Source organism: Chionomys nivalis, chromosome 2, assembly GCF_950005125.1.
Source record: "Chionomys nivalis chromosome 2, mChiNiv1.1, whole genome shotgun sequence".
Lineage (NCBI taxonomy): Eukaryota > Metazoa > Chordata > Mammalia > Rodentia > Cricetidae > Chionomys > Chionomys nivalis.
Window position 1 is genome coordinate 92,167,998 of NC_080087.1, and position 23,561 is coordinate 92,191,558.

General features: G+C 37.2%; 1 protein-coding gene across 1 annotated transcript in view; it reads left to right on the plus strand.

Annotated features, from left to right (window-relative positions):
* Positions 1–23,270, plus strand: part of Vapa (VAMP associated protein A) — a 35,888-nt gene extending 12,618 nt beyond the window's left edge. The window contains exons 2-6 of the mRNA XM_057762962.1: positions 6,463–6,615; positions 8,398–8,501; positions 9,116–9,196; positions 21,053–21,226; positions 22,508–23,270. Coding sequence (XP_057618945.1) covers positions 6,463–6,615; positions 8,398–8,501; positions 9,116–9,196; positions 21,053–21,226; positions 22,508–22,666 — 671 coding nt within the window. The 3' untranslated portion in view covers positions 22,667–23,270. The remainder of the gene's footprint in view (positions 1–6,462; positions 6,616–8,397; positions 8,502–9,115; positions 9,197–21,052; positions 21,227–22,507) is intronic.
* The last annotated feature ends 291 nt before the right edge of the window (positions 23,271–23,561 follow it).

The following is a 23,561-nucleotide window of genomic DNA, read 5'->3' on the forward strand; positions in this document are numbered from 1 at the left end:
TCTCCAGTGACCACATACTGTCTACTGTCTGTGTATTAAGTGTATTTTGGTGAGTTTTTCATAAAATATTTGTAAACTGTTAATATAATGCAGTATGGAAAATTAGTACAGCAAGCAGTGTAAATAATTAAAACTGTAAAGTTTTAGAGACTTCAAATTATGAAGTCTTGGTTTAGCGCTAATCTCAAGATTCATACTTGAAATTTTACAAAAGATTATTTTTTAGTGTTTTAACTAAACCTTTCTGAATGGAGATAGAACTCATTTTGGGGCTGGAGAGGTGGCTTAGTAGATAAGAGCACTAGCTGCCCTTCCAGGGGTCCTGAGTTCAGTTCCCCGCACACACGTGGCAGCTCACAGCTAGTCATGATGGATCCTATGCCCTTTTGGTGTGAGGATGTACATGCAGGCAAGATACCCGTATACATAAAATACTTAAATAAATCCTAAGAAAACTCATTTTGTATTTCTAGAAAATGGAACAGTTTATTTGTACAATAGTATTTATACAGTAGTGCTTACCAGTAACTATGATTCAAGCATTGTAACTGTTGGAGATTAGCAGCGAAAGAAATGGAAATAGTCTTCATGATATTTCAGCACCATATAAACAGGTAAATAAGTTAGGGTGACATGGCTCAGCAGTTAAAAGCACTTTTTGCTCTTCCAAAGAACCTGGATTCTATTTCTAGCACCACGTGGCAGTTTATAGCAATCTAACAGCATTTCCAGGGTATCTGACACCCTCTTCTTGCCTTCCCAGGAACCAGGCAAACAGACATACACACAGTCAAAATACACATAAAATAAAGTTAAAATTGAAAGAAATTTACAATGAGCATGTTTAGAGCTTTCTTGGAGGTAAACTGCTTATTTCAGTAAGTGTTTAACATAAACCTATGGGGCCAAAGGAAATAAATATATAATGCTAACTTGACATCTTTAATGCTTCAGAAGTATATATGATGCACCTGCACCCATGGAAATAAAGTATAGTTGAAGCTCTAGAATCAGACCTGGTTTGACCTCCACCTTTCCACCTGGTTTTTTTTTTTTTGGTGGCAGTAGGGTCTCTTACATAGCCCTAGTTATCCTTGAATTCACTATGTAGACAGACTAACCTTAAACTCAGCTCCTCCTTCCTCCTGAGTGTTGAGATTAAAGGCGTGAACCATCATCTCTGGTTTAGGAAACTGTTTAGCCAGTGTTGCTTACAGTTTGATAGGACAAAACCTGTGAAAAGATACTGGAAAAGACCTCACTTTTATTTATATATTCACATTGAGAATATCAGCCCTCCTATTAGGATTTTTTTTTTTTACCTTTTCTATTCTGTTAAAAGTACATTAAAGGTATAGTACTGTCAAGGAGCAAAAAATATAAAGCTAGAATGACTTATGAAGACCAAGAGTTACATGTTTGAAGTAAAACATGTATACTTTTGTCTTTTATGATTTCTTGTTTAAAAATTGACTGTTAGCAATATTTCTGGTATCTGGTATTCATCAGATATTTATTGAGTTGCACAGAGACTCAAAGCTTGCTGTATCAATATCTTCAGTTTAGTCTGCAGTGAATTAAATGTTTCTTTGGGAGGTTATGATGTAATAGAATGAATGGGAGAAGGCATACACATACTAGAAAAATGTGAAATACCACAAAATATGTATGGATTGTATTTCATCTGAATTGTATAGTCAGCCATGATTCCCTTATTTTTTGGTATTAAACTTTGTGCTGTTATGTAGAAGCCACTAATATAGTCTGTACCGTAGTGGAGAACTGAGAAAGACTTTGTCAAACAATTGTGAAAAGACTGAAGATTTTGCTTGCTACAGTTTTATGGATATTAGAAGACTTGAAAAGAACTGAATTGGAGTAAAATGACTACTTGTTCATGGCACTCTAAGAGCTTCTGTAATTGTGGTGTTTTTCCTTAGTCACCCCAGGTTCCAAGGTGGGTGACAAAGGGCTTCAAATTGAAGCTATCTATAGAGTGGTTTTGCATGAAGCTGAGAAACCCTTAGCTTAGAGAATCTTAATCTTTCATGGTGTGCTGCATGGAAATTTGCCTGACCTTAGTTGCAGAATATCTGGTCCTCAGGAAGGACGAGATAATTATCTCATAGGACTATTTCTTGAAAGGATTCTACATGTATTCTTATACATGTAGAAATGCTGGAGACTCTGAAGACCAATTGTGCCCAAAGGGTTGCGTAGAAAATGTCTAAAACACAGCACAGTATTGATGGAATCCAGTCTGTATATGTATGTGAGTGTTTGTGGTGTATTATTTCAGGTTCTTTATGAAAATTGTCAAAGTAAAGGAGGAAGCAAAGTGCTTTCTAGCTCTGGTTGATTCTCTGCAGCTGAACTTAGCTTGACAATTGAAAAAAAAATATCAGTAATTCACATTGGGAATGGATGAAGTTTTTAAAACTTAGAATGGTTCTATTTTTAGCTTAATTTTAGAACCATAGTTAGAATTCCTTAAATGCTATTGTTTGTATGTGTACCACATGTGTGCCTGGTGGTCAGAAGAGAGGGCATTCACTGGGTCCCCCACCGTGTGGTTGCTGGGAGCTGAACCCTGGGTCCTCTGCAAGAGCAACCATGTTTGTTTTTTGAGACAGGGTTTCTTTACAGCTCTGACAGCCTTATAACTATGTCTACCAGGCTGCCCTCAAACTCAACAGAGATCTGCCTGCTTTTGTCTCCCATGTGCTAGGATTTATGCCTGACTCACAAGTAAACTATAGAGTCATCTCTCTAGCTCTGGTAGGATTTCTTTTTTTTTTTTTTTTTTTTTTTTGGTTTTTCGAGACAGGGTTTCTCTGTGGCTTTGGAGCCTGTCCTGGAACTAGCTCTTGTAGACCAGGCTGGTCTCGAACTCACAGAGATCCGCCTGCCTCTGCCTCCCGAGTGCTGGGATTAAAGGCGTGCGCCACCACCGCCCGGCTTCTGGTAGGATTTCTTACAGTACTTTAAAGAAACAATAATTGCAATCTCAGTTTCAAAGTTTTTCCAATTTACACCTGGACTTATATCCATTTTGATTTAATGACACTGGCACTGAGGGGGTAGGAAATGTGACAGCTGCTTCAAGGACAGCTTATATAGTTACAAGATAAAGATTGTTTTCCACCCACAATAAAAATAGAAATCCGTGAAAGTGGCGTATGTTTAATGTACATACAACGTGTGTGTTTTAATAGAATGCTTTTCACTGTGAACTGATTTCTCACTTTGAGAAAGGAAATACATATCACACAGTGAGCTGTGATTGCTACTGAGCATTTTTTACCATTAGGTGATCTTAGAATGGGCTCGTTCAGTAATTGTTTCCTACATTTTACGCTATTTATTTACTTGGATATATGACAGACTTATTTATGGGGGTGTTTTAGAAACATATAAACATTCATTTCTTAACATAAATTGCTCAATGTTGTCACTTTTTAATTTTTCTAAAGGTTATATAATGACCAGATTTTTCAAAAATTTTTTGTAAATATTATGTAAAGGAAAATGTGTATAGTTCATATGATTCATATGTTCATGAACACGAGTTGCATTGGTAACTTAAGCATGACATTGCTGTTGATAGAGTAAGTTTTGTAATGGTGACCTTTACTTTTTAGTGCTGAAAAACCCTTTTTTTTACAAAGTCATCCTTGAAAGAGATTTTTTTTCTGTATTTGTGTTTTATTTTGAAATAATAGTCTATTAATTGTCAATAATATTGTCTGTCAAATTTAACACATAGACTAGAGAACAATGTGAGCAGATAAATAACACATTGTGGTTGGAATTTCTCATAGAATGTTCTGGAAGCAAATTAGCCTGGAATAGTTGGGTCTTAACATCCTCTAAAGGGATCTATATATCTCCTCGGCCAGTGAAAGAGTCTATCACCTCCCAGTTTGTCGCTCTGGGGAGTAGGCCTTTGGGGGACATTCAAAACCCAAATTATAGCAGGATAAACATTTGAAAGTTCAGTAGAATAGATTCTGTGGGACTTCATGGTATTGCAGAATGTTTGTCATTCTATACCCCCACTCCCCGTTGGACCATTCAGCTATAATGCCAAGGGAAAATATTTTGTGTCTTTAGGTAAAAGATTTTGTTTGTACTTCGTAGCACCTTCAGTTTATATAACCTCTCTTTCTGAGGTGGTGTGAAGGGATCTGTGTGTGTGTGTGTGTGTGTGCGCGCGTGCGTGTGCTTGTGGTGTTTATGCATGTGAGTGTCTGGTATTCGGGTGATAATAGCACCTGTGAATTCTAGCTTATGAATTCAGTGTTAAGTTTTTGTGGATGTATGCCTGTACATGCTTTTGGGGTAGGTTATAGCTTTCATCAGATTTCAAAGGATTCTATGGCTTAAAAATGTGGACCACGTGTTAGTTTGAACCAAGCAGCAGAGTCATAAAGTTTGACTATTTTGCTCATGGTTATCAGTACTCTTTTTTTGGTTTTTCGAGACAGGATTTCTCTGTAGCCACGGAGTCTGCCCTGGAACTAGCTCTTGTAGACCAGGCTGGCCTTGAACTCACAAAGATCCTCCTGTCTCTACTCCCGAGTGCTGGGATTAAAGGTGTGCGCCACCCACCGCCCGGCCAGTACTCTTTAATCTCAAGAAACAGCAGCGGGCTTAGACTGAGGCTTGCTCAGGACACAGTGGAATAAAGAATCTCCAGTTTACGTGTGTTCTGACAGGATTTATGGCATTCTTTTCATAGGGTTAACATGTCTAAGCATTTTGTTTTGGAGAGATTCTTTGTCCTATTGATGTGTCATTTCATCTTCACATTTTTGTGTTTAGAATATATAATCCCTGTTGGGTAATACATTAAGTACTCTTTTCAGAATACATACAGTTCTTAGGAGTTTGTTGATTGAAAATATATAGTTATTTTTAAAATTATCTGCAAGCCGATCAGAAGAGTCAGCTGTAGAGGTCTACCACACTGCAAGCTCTGTTACTGTCCTGGGCATTGAGACTAGTGAGGAGGAAACTCCTTGCTTCATTTGTTTGAGTTGTGTTTATTTCTAGTAAAGTGGACAGGTTAGAGGTCCTCCCTTTTATCTTGGTTAATTGTATCAGAGATGTTAAATCATCTGCTTTTCAAAAAGACAATTGGGGAGCAACAAGGGTGTAAGGTAGTCTGCAGAATGAACCAATAGTTTATAGTAAAACAAGGACTTAAGAATAAAACTCAAGGTGTAACCAAGCACTTTTTAAATTACCCACTTTTGTGAAGTAGTTTCTTTTCTCATGTTAAGCATTAGGCAGATGTTTGTTCTATCTCTTGCAATCTTTAATCAATGCTTCTTGCTTTTCTGGAAGTCTTTTTGTCTTAGACAATTTCCCAACATTCAATTAAACAACTTTATTGGACATTGTTGGAGAATTTTCTCAATCTGGATTCCAAAGTTTTAAAAAAGAACAAGATTTTTGTTTAAGATTTAAATGAACAGGGTCAGAAGAAGGTGACTCTGTTTAAGGGAGCTTGCTGTAAAGCTTGGAGACTAATTAATGTTCAATCTTTGTAAACATACACTCTGAACACAAATAAGTAAATGAAAAAGATTTAAATAAAAATAGGTAAGATTTTATAATAGTTCTTGGCAAATAAAAGCAAAAATAAAATTGGTTTTCAAAAGACCGTTTAAAATTGAGTAGTTAATGGTATAGGTTTATTGTTTTCTATTTGACATGTTTTTAGTTTTCTACCTTCAAATCAGTAAAAAAATTCTTGCTGTGTAAAGTAGACTGTAAAATCTGTCTTGGTTTTTCAGCCTAAAGTAAATAGGTTTTTGTCACATCTCATAGCCTATTTTTAAAAATGAGGATATACTGGTTAGGTAGAGCTGGATCAGCTTTTTGAGTTCTATGTCCTTGCCATTTTTGTTGAGTTACAGAACCGAAGCTCTAAGACAAAAACTTTGTATCTAGATAGATATGACACACTGTTCATAAGTACTTAAGAAGTATGTGGAGTGAGAATCGAGAAGCTTAAGAATAGAAACTTTACTGTTGGCCTTATGGATGTGAAGATTGGTGCTGGTGCAGACTGCTGGGGAACTCTTTGGGTCATGTGGCATGAACACTTAAAGAATTGTAGCTAAGGGTGGCTCTTGGGTGGAGGTGCTTGTTGCTGAGTGTGAGGACCTGAGTTTAGTTTCTGGTACCCACAAACGGGAGGAGAGCACCAACCCGAAATCGTCTTCTGATCTCCACACAGGCACTGTTCATTTGCACAACACACAGATGTGATAAGTAAATGTAATTAAAGTTAAAGAACTAAAATCATAAATTTATGCTTAAATTTATCATTTTGAAGAGAGAACATTCTTTTTTTCTATAGAAAATGGGGTTGAGATTATACTAATTTAATCTTGAGTTCTGCTTGTCTTGTGAATTCAGTTTTAATTTTTTCTCTTCTTTTAAACCTTACAGGCCCCTTCACAGATGTAGTCACTACAAATCTTAAATTGCGAAATCCATCGGATAGAAAAGTGTGTTTCAAAGTGAAGACTACAGCACCTCGCCGGTACTGTGTGCGGCCCAACAGTGGAATTATTGACCCAGGGTCAATTGTGACTGTTTCAGGTAGCAAGCAGTTCATGCCCTGCACTTTTGCAGTTTTGAATATTGACATTTCATGACTTTTATAGTGTTTTCCTCTTTATTATTTGGCTTCAGTTTTTGCTTAAAGGTGTTCTTTGAATACTTTTGGTTTTTTGAGACAGGGTTTCTCTGTAACTTTGGAGCCTGTCCTGAACTAGTGCTTGTAGACCAGGCTGGCTTCAAACTCACAGAGACTTGCTTGCCTCTGCCTCCTGAGTGCTGGGATTAAAGGTGTGTGCCACCACTGCCCAGCTGTTCTTTGGATATCTTGCCATACAAAAAATTTACTGAAACTTTCACTCATTTGTGTGTGGTATATGATTAATTATTGTTAATTTGAAACTTCACATCTATTCTTTTCTTTTTTTTTGTTTTTCGAGACAGGGTTTCTCTGTGGTTTTGGAGCCTGTCCTGGAACTAGCTCTTGTAGACCAGGCTGGTCTCGAACTCGCAGAGATCCGCCTGCCTCTGCCTCCCGAGTGCTGGGATTAAAGGCGTGCGCCACCACCCGGCTTCTATTCTTTATTTCTATAGCTCACCACCATAGTCTTTGTTCTTACTAGTTTATCTTTGAAAATGGCACTGTTTTGCTGTTAAATCATGTTCCATGCAACTACAGAAGTGTATTTAGTCTTTTGCTTAAAAATGTATACCAGTTTTGGCCTCCTTATAAAGTCAGATGAGTCTTGATGCCTTTCAGTGTAAATGCCAGTGGTGTCTCAACTTGAAAACTGTACCGCTGTTCGTCCTTTTTGTGTTGCTTACAGTGGTTTGTTCCATACATGTGTCATTTATTTTGCTGGTGGAGTCTGCCGGTGTTATCGAAAATGTCTTCTATAAGCTGTTCATTCTTTTTCCAGGCAGCCCTTCTAAAGAGCCAGTACTGCTTAACAACATCTATCATGTTGTGAAATAGGCAGCAAGTCTGAGGATGTGTGTGGCTTCGTGTAGCTTACTTGTGAGAGAGCCTCAGACATCACACAGACTTCTTTTTTAAACAATGTATCTTTTTTCTTTTTTTTTTTTTGAGGGGGGGCGGAAACAATAGTTCTCAACTTCTGCTAATTACAGAGGGAGCAGGAAAACGCATGGTTCTCTATTTGTCATGTCAGATCTTTGGGGGAGCATGGCATAGAAACATATATTAAAATTCCTAGTGACTACTGATAATACTCTGAAAATTTTAAGATAACCCTACAGCTATTACATTCAAAGACAGAGTATTAAAATATCAAATTATATGAGGCCTATTGGAAATATTTAGAAGTAAACCCTCACTACAAAGATGCCATATACATTTGTAATAGTTACTAATTTATTATCTCCGATCTTGGATTTGTGTTACATAGATTTAGCTCTTGATTGAACTCACAGAGCCTTAAAACTTTTGTAGGCTGCTCAGATCTATAGGCATAAAAAGTGAATGCTGTTGGGATCTTAGAATAAGGTCTAAACATCAAGAAGTCATGGTTTCCTTTGTTTTCTTAAAATTAGATCTAAACAAAATACACCCTTGAGTAATTGTTTAAAATCCAGTCTAGAAAACCAAATTATATTAAAACAATGTCTCAGTTGTCTAAACTAAAATCAACACAAAAATGAATTTAATAATAATTGAAGGTAATAAAGTTGATTGTACATCTTGAGAATGAGTAAAATAACATTTGAGTTTTTGAACACATCTTGATTTTCTTTAAATTTGTGTGTTACTGAGGTAATAGGAGATAAAATGTCAAAGATAATGTGTCTTTTCTTTTTATTTAGTAATGCTACAGCCCTTTGATTATGATCCAAATGAAAAGAGTAAACATAAGTTCATGGTACAGACAATTTTTGCTCCACCAAATATTTCAGATATGGAAGCTGTGGTAAGTGTAGAAGTACAGAAAATTTTTTTTGGATTTAATAGTTCAGACTTTGGGTTTTGTTTAGCTCTTAGAAATCCTGATTTCTTTGCTAAAAATTAAATATCTGTTAGTCTGTTCAGAACAAAATTTGATTTAAAGAATGAAAAAGTCTGAATTACTGCTTTCTTAGAAACATTTAGAAATGTTAACACGAAGAAGAAAGTCACGTGTATTACTAATATCATTGCCGTTTTTCTCATTACATTGTTTGTTTTATTGGGTGTGTGAGGGGGCATGTGGGGGTCAGAGGGCAGCTTGGTGGAGTTGGTTCTCTCATTCTACAATGGGTTCCTAGGATTGAACTTAGGTCATCAGTGTTGGCAGCAGCTGCCTTTCCCTTCAGAGCCAGCTCATGGGCTGAGGGCCAGTGTCACTTTAGTTGATGGTGATGGTAGGTCTGCAATTTCTAAAGGTGCAGTGACATGGGCGGATGATTGCAGCAGTTGGCAAGTACCCTAGCTGAGCATAGTCTTCTGAGCTACCGTGCTCAGGCTTCAGCTGTCCCTTTAGGTAAAACCACCTTGCCACAGTCCTCTCATGTTGGTTTCTGTTTTTTTTTCTCTTTTCTTTTTAAGTGGAAAGAGGCAAAACCTGATGAATTAATGGATTCTAAATTGAGATGTGTATTTGAAATGCCGAATGAAAATGATAAACTGGTAAGTAAAAACTATCAGGTAGTTGATTATCAGCGTCCTATTTTGGACAGAGAGTGGCGAGTCTATCTAATGAAATTTAAGTTTAAAAATTCTTGATAATGTAGTTTGAGTTTTATGGTATATTATTTGGCTAAGAAGAAATAAATATTATTTGTTAGGTCCACATTTTAGGGTGGGGAGAAAGAAATCTGGCAATGCAAATAAGATGCATACAGAAAAATAATTAAGGAAGATTAGAACCTCTGAGTAACTATCAGCATTCTTGGGATAAAATACAATTTATGGGGATAGGTGGTTTTTTTTTTTTTCCACTTTAGCCTTTACCAAGTATTTTGAGTATTTTTGTTTTTGATCAAAGACAATTTTAATTTTTAGCAAATGTTTGTTGTTGTTTATTGATTAGTATTCAGCAGTCAAGTTTTTGGACCTTAGGGATAGATGTGTTTAGTAAAACCAGACCAGTGACTTGGGATCTGTTGGGTGGCCGTGGTACCCTTATTCCTGTCTTCTTATATGTGGGGTGATTGTTTTGTCTTAATATATGTCTGTGTACCACTTGTGTCCTGAAGCCCTCTGAGATCACAAGAGGGCGTAGGACCCCCTGGAACAGGGGTTACAGATGACCTCTGACTTCTGTGTTGGTGTGTGCTGGGGATGGAACCCAGGTCCTGTGGAGGAGCAGCCAGGGCTGTTAATCACTGAGCCATCTCTTCAGTTCTGTGGATTTGAATTTTTCCTGTAGTTTATAGGAGAGAGTGTTTTTATGTGTTTTAAAATATAAAATAATGTGGGTTAATATAAACAGTATAATATGATTTTTAGTCTGACTTGACTCTTGCTTTGATCTGGTAACATATTTGCTCTGTTAAAAAGTATGCCATATTTTAAAAAGCTGAAATGAAGATGCTTTTGAATGTTAATTAGGTATTGAACAAATAAACTCACTGAATTTTCAACACAACCTTTTAAAGTGAGTCTGAGTTATAATTGCCAAGAGTAAAAAGTGTGGTGTGTGCTTTTTCATATTAGTTTCCTTTTTTCTTTTGTGTTGGCTCAGACAATGTTAATAGCCTCCATTGTCCTTTGTATTTAACAACAGACAAGGTAATGCTTATCTGGATTGACATTACTTTAAAATTACATTTGGATCTTATTTTACTTGAGACTTCTTTTTAAGCATTATCTTTATAATAGTTTACTAAACACAGATCTGTTTATCTTTCTTTAGGCTTTCACTATACTCCCTATTAAACAAGTTAAGAGTGAAAAATTCAATCTGAGGAAGTTAGAGCTTAGGTATTAATGTTTTCAGAGAGGTTCTTACTGCTTTACAAACCAGCAAGGAATTGATAGGCCTAGAGCCCGTTTTCCAGACCATGAAATGGAAGAGCAGGCATATGGACATACAAAAGAAGCCAGCCCACAGCCTTGGAAGAAAGCACTGGGGACCCTGAAATTAGAACATCTCCTATAGAGTTTTTGTTTTTTGTTTAGAAAAACTAGGCATTAGGCAGAAAATATGACATACACTGGTGAGGGTATACACAATAAATTCATGCCCAGCTTTTTATAATTGCTAGGTCATAAACACTTAGATTTTACTTGTCCTTTTTGTAGCCTAGAGAATTGGTTATATCTTCTGTCTCAGCTTCCCTGTGCTGACATCAAAAAGGTACCACCATTCCTGGCTTTATGTATAATTTTAAGGCCCATCCTAGACATTTAATTTTCTTCATTAACATGTGTTTTTCTCTGAGGACTTAAAGGCCTACTGAAGAGTTCTAATATTTTGATGTTATTATGTCTTTAAATTTTAATGTATTCACATTCATTAAACTGTCCAGGCAGCATTCAGATTTGTCCTTCAGATGTCATTAAAATATTTTTTTTGTAGTTTGTTTGAATTGAGATGAAAGGAAATCCAAGTAATACAGATGATTTATTTCCTTAACTTAGTGGCTTCCTTTTGCTTTACTCTTCTAAAAGTAGTAAATGAACTGGATTTGCCTGTGCTTTGCTGCATGCCAGGTTTTTTTATTTAAAGGTTTTTATTTGTTTGTGTATGTGTTTGCCATGTACTTGGGGTGTGGATCAGAACAGAGTGCTGGATCCCCTGGAGCTAGAATTATAGGCAGTTGTGAACTACTTGATATTGGGGTCTGATCTTCAGTCCTGTGTAAGAGCAGCAACTGTTCTTAACTGCTGAGACACAGTAGGTTTGTATGATACCATTCTTATGTCACGTAGTTTCATTGTTTAATATTTGTTACTGGAAGTTGGATCCTAGAAGCTTGATCGAATTTAGATTTGTTTTTGGTGGTTGTAGATGTTTTTGGTGGTGGTTGTAGATGTTTTTGGCAAAGTGCAGCATTTAGGTTAAGTGACTTTCACCCAGGAGTAGTTAACTTGTTCCCTACCTACAAGAGACTAGTGTTCACCCTACATCAGTATTTATTTTTTATTTTATTTTATTTTATTTTATTTTATTTTGTTTTTCGAGACAGGGTTTCTCTGTGGTTTTGGAGCCTGTCCTGGAAATAGTTCTGTAGACCAGGCTGGTCTACAGAGAACTCACAGAGATCCGCTTGCCTCTGCCTCCCGAGTGCTGGGATTAAAGGCGTGCGCCACCACCGCCTGGCTCCTACATCAGTATTTAATAACAGCTTCTGAAGGCAGGTTAAATGGCTCAGTCTCTTTCATTGCCTTTTTTTTTTTTTAAAAGACAGGGTCTCTACATAGTCCTACATAGCCCTGGCTGTCCCGTCTATGTAGACCAGACTGGCCTGTTGTGATTAATTAAAGATGTCTGTTACCATGACTGGCTTAGTCACAGTTTTTTTAAAAATATATTTTGAAAATTTCATACACATATCCAATGTATTTAGATTATATTTACTCTCTTCCTCTTGGATCTCCTTATGTGTTCCCTTTCCAACTCTATATTGTTTACTTCCCGCCACCCAGCTCCTGGCTGCCTGGCTAGCTTATGAGTAGCTTTCCCGCCCAGCTCCCGCTCCGCTAGCTTTATACCCGAAATAACAACACACAAACTGTAATCTTTTAAACACTGCTTGGCCCATTAGCTCTAGCCTCTTACTGGCTAACTCTCACATCTTGATTAACCCATTTCTAATAATCTGTGTAGCACCACGAGGTGGTGGCTTACCAGGAAGGATCTTAACCTGCGTCCATCTTGGAGAGCTATAGCGTCTGCTCACTTCCCTTCTTCCCAGCATTCTGTTCTGTTTACTCCGCCTACCTAATTTTCTGTCTCATCAAAGGGCCAAGGCAGTTTCTTTATTAACCAATGAAAGTAACACATAGACAGATGACCATCCTCCATCAATTTTCCCTCTGTTGACAAGCACATCTCTGCTCTAAGCTTTGGCCACTCCTGCCTGTCCCACCTCCTCTACTTGGAATATAATTATATAAAATGGGTTACTATGTATAAAAATGTAATTCATGCCTTCAGGAGCTGGGAAGATGGCTCAGTTGGTATAGTGTCCACAACAGGTGCTGTGTATATCTGTAACTTCAGCGCTGGAGTTGTCTCTGCCAACACCATTCTTGCTGAATTGCTGAAATCCGGGTCTAGGAGAGAAAGTCTTGGAAAATAGGATGGAAAGAGATTGAGGATGACACCCAACCTCAACCTTGGGCCTCCATGTGCATGTACTGGACACATATAAACTTACAAATATACCTCTGTCTGTCTTGTTTGTCTGTCTGTCTCTCTCACTCACACATATTCAAATAAGCATTTGTGTTTAATGTCATACAGTTACTACATTATTCTTAGATTGGCTGGGTAGGAGGCTCTTCAGGTTGGTTCTTAGGACATTTGACCCAAGCAACCACTAGTAACTTAGTTGTGCATAATAGGTTTTATTGTAGTATTTTCATGAATGTTCATTATATATTTTGATCATATTCATCTCCCATTACCCTCTTTTTTCTAATGCCCATTCATTAATTCCTTTTCTTTTTCCAACTGTCCCTACTTCTGCTTTCATGCCTTTTTCATTAAGGTGGTTGCAGGAGGACAGGTGCCATTTGTTTACAGGGCTTTGTTGACCTTACTAAATGATGAATGAAAAAAACCCACGTTTTCTTCCAGCAGCAGTTAACCGAGTATAAGCACTCAGGATAGAATGGGCTCCATGAGCTTTCTGTGATAGGGTTTTGGCAGGCTCAGCCTTGTGGGTCTCTTGTGTAGTCATAATTGAAGAGTGTCACATTAGTGTCCTGCAGGGAGATCAGAGCTTCCATTTCTTCCAACATTAACATTTTTTTCTTTTCCTAGAGCTGTGGAGAGGATGCTATCTATGTTCTGTGTGGATTAACATGTGACAGTCACATACATAGTTTCAGTGTTTTGTCCAGTAATGAGCATCTTCAGTTATTACTGACTTAGGAACTTTTTAAAAAAATTATTTCAAATGTATGCATATTTTGCCTTCATGTGTATCTGCTGGGAATCTAACCTTGGTCCTCTGGAAGAGCAGCCAGTGTTCTTAGCCTCTGAGCCCTCTCCAGTCCTTTAGGAACTCTTTGTTGTAATATAGCCAAGATTTTTCCAGGCCCAGACTTGGAATCATTCCTTAAACTTTGAAAGTGTGGCATTGACTGCTCATGTCTATAATGCCAGTACTTTGGAAGTGGAAGCAGGAGGATTGCTATGAGTTCCAGGTCAGCTCATGCTACTCAGTAGTTATGACCTTCTCTTATAAAACTAAACCAAACAAACAAAATTCTGGGTCCTTTCAGTTGGTAGGAACAGTCTGGTCACTAGATGGACTTTGAGACAGAGCATTATGTAGACCTCCTGAATGAAGTTTTTTGACATCAGTATAGACCTCATTTGTAACTCTCATGGTCCTTAGTCTTGCTGATCAATTTTTGTTTTGTTCTGTCATTTTGGAAGACAGGGTCTCTGTACCAGCATGCCCAGAACTCACTGTATGCATAGGCTATCCTCAGAATTGTCTCAGTCCTTCTGTCCCGGCATCTTGGAGTGCTTGTATTTTAGGAGTGAACTGTTGATTGTCAGTGGGTATTTTTACATGTTTAGAATTCCCATTTAAAGATTCACATATAAGGTGAGACATGGTGGGGATGTAGCTTAGTGGGTAGTTGACAGGTTGAACATACCAGAAGCCCTGGGTTTAATTCCAGCACCACCGAATCTCAGGTGATAGAGGACACTGGCCTGTAATCCCAGCTACTCCAGAGGTTGAAACTGGAGGACAGTTAATTTCTGGAAGTGTTCTGAAAAATACTTTTGGAAATATGATTCTCTCTCAAGCTCATTTTGCTCTTGCCACTCACCTGCAGATTCTACAAGAAATATTTAATTAGTGTAATCTGAGAGGTGCAGTTCCGTTTGGTTACATGTCCTGTCAGGTGTTGAGTTTAATGGTGCATCATCCTTAATGGAAAATGTGAAACCTCAGATCACTTGATCTAAAGTCTTGATGATAGAATAAAATAGGAAGTTTCTTGGTACTTAAATCTTTTTCTTTCTTTTTTTTTTTTTTTTTTGGTTTTTTCGAGACAGGGTTTCTCTGTAGTTTTGGAGCCTGTCCTGGAACTAGCTCTTGTAGACCAGGCTGGTCTCGAACTCACAGAGATCCGCCTGCCTCTGCCTCCCGAGTGCTGGGATTAAAGGTAAAGGCGTGCGCCACCACTGCCCGGCTAAATCTTTTTTTTTTTTAACTGTCTAGAAGAACACACAAAGCACGTTATCCATATTACTCTGTGATAGTTAGATTTTGCTGTTGATGTCCAGTTCAGCATTATGTATAGGTGAAGTTGATGAAGGTGCTAAAAGTCAGTGTCTTGACATTAGTTTTTTCTTAGCTTTACCTACTCCTTTCTGTATGTTTATCATAGGGTTAGTATGAAATTTGTGGTTTTTGGAAGTTTGGGTTCAAAAATCTGATGCCGAGATGCAGTTTTGTCAGTTTACATGAGTTATGGTCATGTTACTCTTGCATAGCTTGCAAAACTGAGTAAAGACAGACAGTAGATTTCCAATTCTGCAACATCATAAAAATGTTACAAACAAGTATGTTGGTAGTGTATATTTGTTAGAATATATGGTACAGAACCAAATAGTTTCAGTTTTTAATTACTCTTGTGACAGTAAATTGACTAATATTTATCTAATGGGGCTGGAAATTGAACTCTGGTCCTGCAGCATGCTAGGTATTACTCTTTCACGAAGATACACACTAGGGCTGGTTTATTTATGAATAACTTAAAATATGGTTTAGTTTTTTAATTACGTTGCTGGTAACAGCTACAGTTCAGTATATAACACTGTATGATGGCACATAGAATTTATATTAGCCTTGTTTAGTGTGTGAAACTGGTGAAGTCTTTGTAGACATTCACACATTTTCCCCGATATATGTGCATTGTTAACTAATGGTGAGACTCAGTCTCATTAATAGCCACCACACCTGACTCAGTTACTGGTGATATTTTTAAGGACTGAATGAGGCCATACTTTTTTTCAACTTTTATAACCTGTTCCGTCTGATTTTGATTTCAAAAACATCTAAAGCCTTAACTCTACTTGATATTTTCCAGATTAAATAGTGTATTGCCCTCTACGTAACATCTGATAAAAGTTTCTGCAAAAACTTTTGTTTTAGATGACAAGAGGGCTGAATGGAGCTTTTTTTATAAAGGCATTTTATATTTCAAAATACATGCAATTTTTGTTGGGACAGAATAGATTAGATGTCTATTAAATATTATTTTGTGCCAAGCTTTTTGAGTTAATAGAACTTGAAAGGTAAGTAGAGAACTGTGGAGGGGAGTCTAACGAGAGTGTTTATTATGTGAATCTTTGGGTTTTTATTGGCCTTGTGAATTTGGGAGGTAATAGGGTCCCTGATTATAAAAGAGGCTTACGAATCATTAGCGGTTTTTAGCTTTAATGGGAAAAGCTTTAGTGTTAAGTGTTATCAAAGGTAAGAGAACATGAAACTGAATATTTTTCAGGTAACTACAAGAATGAGTTTTTTTTTTTTTTAAAGTATATACGTTTTGTAAGTGAAGCTATATAAAAGACCATACCTGATTTTGTGTGAGAAATAAAAGATAGTGCAGAAGTGTTTTTTTTTTTTTTTCTTTGATGTTCTGTTTCTGATGCATTATTTTTATGGAATGTTGATGTTTTACAGGCTAAAGCCATTTCTTTTAGTTACCCCCAATATCATACAGGAGAAATCAGTTTGGTATGAATCTGAGAATATTTTTCCCATGCTACCTCAGGGTAAAACTCCACCAGGGATTGCTTCAACTGTCACTTCAGTGTGCAGCATCAGCAGTACAGTTGCAACACCTGCCAGTTACCACATGAAGAATGATCCCAGGGAACTAAAAGAGGTGAAGCAGGTTTGTCATAGGAGCTAACAGAAGTAGGAGTCTACTAGTGTTAGTAAGTTAATGTAGATATCTAAGCAGATAAGAAATATTGAGTATATTAATAGTTAGAATTCTTTTTTTTCTTTTTTCTTTTTTTTTTTTTTTTTTTTTTTTTTTTGAGACAGGGTCTCATGTTGCCTGGGTTGGCCTCTAAACTCACTCATTGTGTAGCCAAGGGTGACCTTGAACTTATCCTCCTGCCTTTATTTAATAAAGCACTGAGATTGAAGCTGTGAGGACTACACTTGGTTCTGTGCTGGGGATAGAGCCCAGGACTTCTACATGCAAGCAGTCTACTGACTGAGCTTCAACATCCCCAGAATTTACATTTTAAAATGTATTTAAAAACAGTGAACTGAAAGGAACAGAGACAGCTCATTTCTGAAACAGTGAGCAATAGAGTCACTGTTGTTGAAAGTAAACAATATTAAGTTGGTGTAATTTTTCCTGTGAATGAGATTTGGGGAGCACATGATGGAATTGAATTTGTAGCTTGTTTGAATTAGCACTGCAGATACATAGTAAGTAGTAAAGGTAGGAGCTGGCAAACACTGCTTTTCAGCAAGCATTTGTGTTTGTAGGAAAGAAAAAATACAAGAATGGTAACTTTTATAACTGTCATTTTTTACTTGTAATGCCTGGGATTTAAAAAAATTGTGACTAAAAATTAGGCCTTAATTTGACTGTGTGTATGTGTGTATGTGTGTGTGTGTTTGAATGCTAATAAGATTAGGGTAGCTATGTAATTCTTTTTAGCATTTGTTACTGAAAAGTTCAGAAATGTTATAATTAAGATTAATAGTTAAATGCCATATATTATACTTTAATTTGGCTTAGAAGAAGAAATGCATACAATAAGGCTTAAATTTTTTTTTTTTTAGTTTCATGTGTGGGTGTTTGACCTATTTGTTGTATGTATATGTATCACATATGCCTTGTGCCAGTAGAGGTCAGAAGAGGGCATAAGATCCCCTGGGACTAGAGTTACAGATTGTGAGCCACCATGTTGGTGCTAGGAATCAAACCCAGCCAGGTCTTCTGGAAGAACAACCAGTGTTCCCCCCCCCCCCCCCCCACCGTACCATCTCTAGCCCCCTAAAAAGGCTTTAAAAATATCTTCTATTAGCTACACCTTCAATCCTAATTCTAGGGAGGCAGAGCTAGGCAGAAAGCTCTTGTGAGTTCAGAGGCAGCCTGGTCTATATAGCTAGATTCAAACTAGCTATGGCTGCATGGTGACCTGTCTCCAACATACAAACAAACAAACCTTTTATCTAAATTTCTAATTATGTTTGGCTTTATAATTTGTAATTATTTATGCTGATCATGGGCCTAGAAAAACCATACATTTGCTGTTTGTGTAGGAAAAAGAATTCAGAGAGCATTGTTTTTCAGATATTTCAATTCACAGATTAAAACTTTAATTCTGACAGTATAGCCATAGTTTAGGTATACCATCTTTATGTATTGACACCCTTTACTCAAAATAGTGACCTAAAAATGTCCTTTAGTTCCTTTCTTCTCAGAGCTTCATTGCAAATGCTTGCTCTGCTGAAGATTTCACCTTCGCTTTCTGTGTCCAATCCCTAGCTCCTTTCTGATTGCCCCTACGAAGTTATTAAAGTTGGAAGTCCTTCTGGGGCTACTGCATATAGGCAGAAGAATATAAAATAGTGGAAAATGTATAACATATTGGTATGTTGTCTTCTTGACACACAGTCTTGACTCTTAGCTTATTCTTACTTGAGGTGTTAACGTGATGTTACTGTTGGGTCACAGCATGTTGAGTCTTTTTTCCCCTTTTCTTTTTTTGTGTTTATTTCATGGTCCTAAGAACTATCTTCTTTCTGGATCAATCTGAAGGAACTTTAAAAAGAGCAAGCTGGTTTTTTGCAGCCAGACTCAATAATGGAGGTTCCCATTGGAAGTGCCTAGTCACCTGTGTAATGTTCCTCACAGATGACTCAGCTTCCCTTTTGATCCCCAACTGAGCTAGGTTGTGTATGTTTATACATTAGAAATGCACAGATTAGATTCTTCTGCATCTGCTATGTATTTTGAATAGTTTTTAGGAGTTTTAAACAGCTACAAATTCCATACAATAGGAAACTACCCATCAGACTTCCACAAAAGTGAAATGTGGAGTGGCTTTGATAGGTACCAAATGGAGTAATGAAATGTTGTGTCACTTTAAGTAATTAAAAGATTCATAAAACAAGATGCACACCTACATTTTTATATTAATGCTGGCTCTTTTAATTTGTAGTACTTGGGGATTGAACTAAGGACCTTAGTACTGGAGGATAATAGGAATAGTAGTTTGTTTTTTGATTAATAATACAAAAATAGTGGTTGCAGTGTAATGTGTGTGTGTGTGTGTCTGTGTGTGTTTTGATCTCGATATAGTCCTGGATAGTACTATGTAGACAAGGCTGGCCTTTAATTCACGGAGATCCCCTTTATCTGCCAGGATTAAAGGCATGCACTCACTACATCCCACATATAAATTTTTTGAGAATTAAAATTTTTTTATTTTAAAGTCATTGGGATTCTCCTCTCTCCCAATATTAGTTTTATATATGTCATCCTGTAGTCAACATTGGGCTAATAGTATGATTTTTCTCTCAACTTTTGCTCCCCAGTACTGGTATGTGAGACAAATGCTCTAGGCCCAGTACTTTCTTCGTTCTTAAGCAATTCTTGAGAACTCTGTGTTTGCCTTTTGTTGAATATTGCCTCCTTAACAGAGGGAGGCACATGTCTTCCTTTTTGAAAGTCAAGTTGGATTGTGCGGGATGGGAACGAAAACTCATTTTGAATTTTAATTGTTGTCAAGAAAAAATAAACATTTAGCAAAATATATCAGGTACAGGTTTTTTATGTCAGAGATGGCCTTGGTTGGGCATTGGCAAGATTATGGTAAAGAATAGTGTCAGCAAGAGAAGCTCAGCAAATTGAGGTAAGCGTCTCTTCAACTTTGAAGGAAGCTCCGCTTCTCAACTGTGAAACTTGCAAAGTGGGAAAATCTGCCGACAGGTCAGATAACTAGTGTTGTGCATTAGAACCCCTTGTTGCCTTCACAATGTACTGGCATAGGCAGCCTCAGGAGGAAAGCTTGGCTTACGGTTTGAGGGAACAGTCGAGTCTGGCAGTGGTAGCTGGTAGTCACATTGCGCCTTCAGGCAGGAAACAACAGTGAGTGCCGGTGCTCAGATTTCTTCTTTTCTTCTGTTTAGGACCTAGTCCATGTAATGGTGCCACCTTACTTAACCTAGTATAGAACGTTTCCAGGCCCTCCCATAGGGTTGTTTACAGTCAGTCCTAGGTGATTCTAGACCTGGCAGCCCCTGGCAGCCAGATGGATATGCAGTCTCTGATCTTGGTACAAATGACTACTATCCAATGTCATGAAATTTAATTTTGTAAATGCCTTGATTGGCAGTTTATATTTGGATAAAGCTTGCCTTTATCTTTTATTTTTATTTATTTTTTTGGTTGTCAGTAGCAAACCCAGGGTTTTCTGTTTCCTATCAAATGCTCTTTTACTGACTTAACTTCCCAAGCCACCTAAATTTTTAACTGCTGGAAATCTAAAATGAAAAAGATGACTGTGCTATGATGGTGTGTAGTGGCGTGAATGATGTTGGGATAAAAGAAACAGTTTAGATTACAGACTAACAGTGTTAGTGAGAAGGATTAATTTGGACCTTGCAGTTTTGAAAATTGTTTTAATTTACTTCTTAAATAGTACACCACAATGGATCACACTAAATGGACAGTCTTACAATTTGAAGACTCATTTGTGTGTAAGACCACAGATCACTTCCTCCACTCTTTTAGTTACTTTATTCCATTAGTAGACATGAGATTTGTTTTGGCTGAATGTTCTTAGGCAGCTGCAAATTTACTGTGAAGATTATCAGGCTGTCCTGTAACTTCTAGTTCCTAAAACCTCTTTTGATTGCAGAGTCAGACCATTGGAAACTACCTGGAGTTAGTCATTCCATGTGTTTTCCTGGACTGACTATTGTTGGCCAAAGCGTGTGTTTAGGGGTAAAAATAACAAGAGAAATGGCTCTTCTCCCAGCTTTTGAAATTCTGGAGGAAAGAATGTAAAATATCAATTATTAAGATACCTTTTAAATGCTATGTTAAGGTAAGTGCCAAGGGTGTAGGAGTAGAGGAAATAGACTGTTTATTTTTATTTATATAACTGCTGGTATTTATTGACACACTTCACTGAAAATTGTCTACAGGTACCAGTAGAGTCTATTTGGTACCAGTAAAGTCTTAATAATTAGTTGAAACTTGTCACCTTTTAAACAAAATTTTTAGAAAAATGTGGAGTTTAGATTTTTATTAGTTAAAATCCATAATTGTTTTTAGCTAAAGATTCCCAATATTTTTGAAATACAGAATGATATGGAACCTAGCAAAGCTGTTCCACTGAATGCATCCAAACAAGATGGACCCCTGCCAAAACCACATAGTGTTTCACTCAATGACACGGAAACAAGGAAACTGATGGAAGAGTGTAAGAGGCTTCAGGGAGAGATGATGAAGCTGTCAGAAGAAAACCGACACCTGAGAGTAAGTTTTCTGGGTTGGAAATGAATGAATTGGAATCATGGTACAAAGAATGTGTTAGTGTCTCTTAGCAGTCTCTGTATGTTTATATTTAATCTTCTTGCTAATTATTTAACTCATTTGATTGCTCTTATTACTTGGAGCTAATTAGTATAAGACTAAAGAAATGAAGTTTCTGGAAATCCAGTGATGGAAATAAAATAGGTATATTTTAGTGTTTTGACAGGATTATATTCCTGATAAACCCATTGGAAGGTGAAGTTATCCCAAGTTGAAAATGCACCTGATGCATATAACCTTAACTACACAACACACTAGCGCTTTTTATCCCCACAGTCGTGTGTCTGGCTAGGACAGTAGTGTGATGCTCAGAGGATAGAGCACTTGTCTCTACCTAGATCAGAATCGATCTGTCACTTTTCACACCCTAATATCAGAGTAGGAAACTGAAGTGTAATGAAGTTGGAGATGCTGTCTAATTTCCGTAGGACCACCTGACACATGCTATCATAACAGCTACCTGCTTTAAGAACCTGTTGCATTTTAAGGGCAGCCGCATCTCCTAAAAAAACATAGGACTATCAGAAACCTAAACCTGGGACTTTGTGAGACTATTTCAGTAAGAAGGGAGCAGCTCGTTCTTTTACGTGGAGTAAGGAAGGACTTTAATACAGAGCAGCAGTTTTCAGTCTGAGCAAGAACTTCCATGGTAAACCTGCCACACATATCTTACTGCTTTGAACATATTAAACTCCTTGGTAATGGTTTCTCACCCTAAAATATACCTCTTCTCTAAATCTTTAATATACTATCCACCACAAAATATGCCCTTGTGTGTCTGCCATGTGGGTTTCCAAGTTGTATTGAGTCAGTGAACCTGCTGAGTGTAGTGTGCTATTTATTGCTAGTCCTTAGCTAATAGCTGTAGCCAATTTAAAATAGCACAGGGCATATGGGAAGTAAGAGTACATAGTTTTCTCAGAGGAGTACACTCTTAGCTTCTGTTTTTAAAGTCAGTGTTATTGAGATGTAATTTACATCACATGAACACACTCATTGTGATTGTTCGGGCAGGTTTATAGAATTATCCAGCTATCTCTTTCATCCAGTTGTGGAATTTTTCATAATTCCACAGGTTCCCACAGTAAATAGCAGTTAATTCTTGCTATTTGTAACCATATACATCTGCTGATCTCCTTTCTGTCTGTAGGAACTTACAGCTCTGGCAATTGACCTGTGTGTGGTATTTGTTTTAAAAATCTCTTTTGTGTATTTCCCCCCCAGGATGAAGGTTTACGGCTTAGAAAGGTAGCACATCCGGATAAACCGGGATCCACCTCAGCTGCATCCTTCAGAGATAACGTCACCAGTCCTCTTCCTTCTCTTCTGGTTGTAATTGCAGCCATTTTCATTGGATTCTTTCTAGGGAAATTCATCTTGTAGAGTGAAGCATGCAGAGTGCTATTTCTTTTTTTTCTCTCGACCAGAAAAAGATTTGTTTACCTACCATTTCATTGGTAGTATGGCCCGCGGTGACCATTTTTTTGTGTGTACAGCGTCATATAGGCTTTGCCTTTAATGATCTCTTACGGTTAGAAAACACAATAAAAACAAACTGTTCGGCTACTGGACAAATTGTATATTATCAGATCATCACTAGCAGATGTCAGTTGCACATTCAGTCCTTTATGAAATTCATAAATAAAGAATTGTTCTTTCTTTGTGGTTTTAATAAGAGTTCAAGAATTGTTCAGTCTTGTAAATGTTATTTTAATAATCCCTTTAAATTTTATCTGTTGCTATTACCTCTTGAAATATGATTTATTTAGATTGCTAATCTCACTCATTCAGGAAATGCCAAGAGGTTTTCTGTGGGGAAATGGTGCCTCTTACTGTGTAAATTTTCTCCTTTACCTTTGCTAATATCATGGCAGAATTTTTCTTACCCCTTGTGAGGCAGTTTGTTGACTGAGTTTTTCATCCTTACTATCCTGTCCCATGGTATTTAACATAAAAAAATAAAACTGTTAACAGATTCTTGCTCGGATAGCTTGTTTGTGTTTGCCATGTCATTGGGGCTGGGATAGGGTGGAGGTGAGCCAGGAAGTCTCCTCTGCAACAATGGGACTTTGTAATGCATACTATAGTCTGTGTGACTCTTTCCAGTATTTCACTGCTTGCAACTGAAAGTCTTCAGTCTGTTTGAAGAAATAAATAGATACAATTTCAAGCTAATGTAGGTAATTTGGGAGACCATATTAATTTTAGGAAATACAAAAGTTATAATTTTAACGGCTTTCATGTATGCCAACGGACTGTATCATTGTTCAGTCAAACT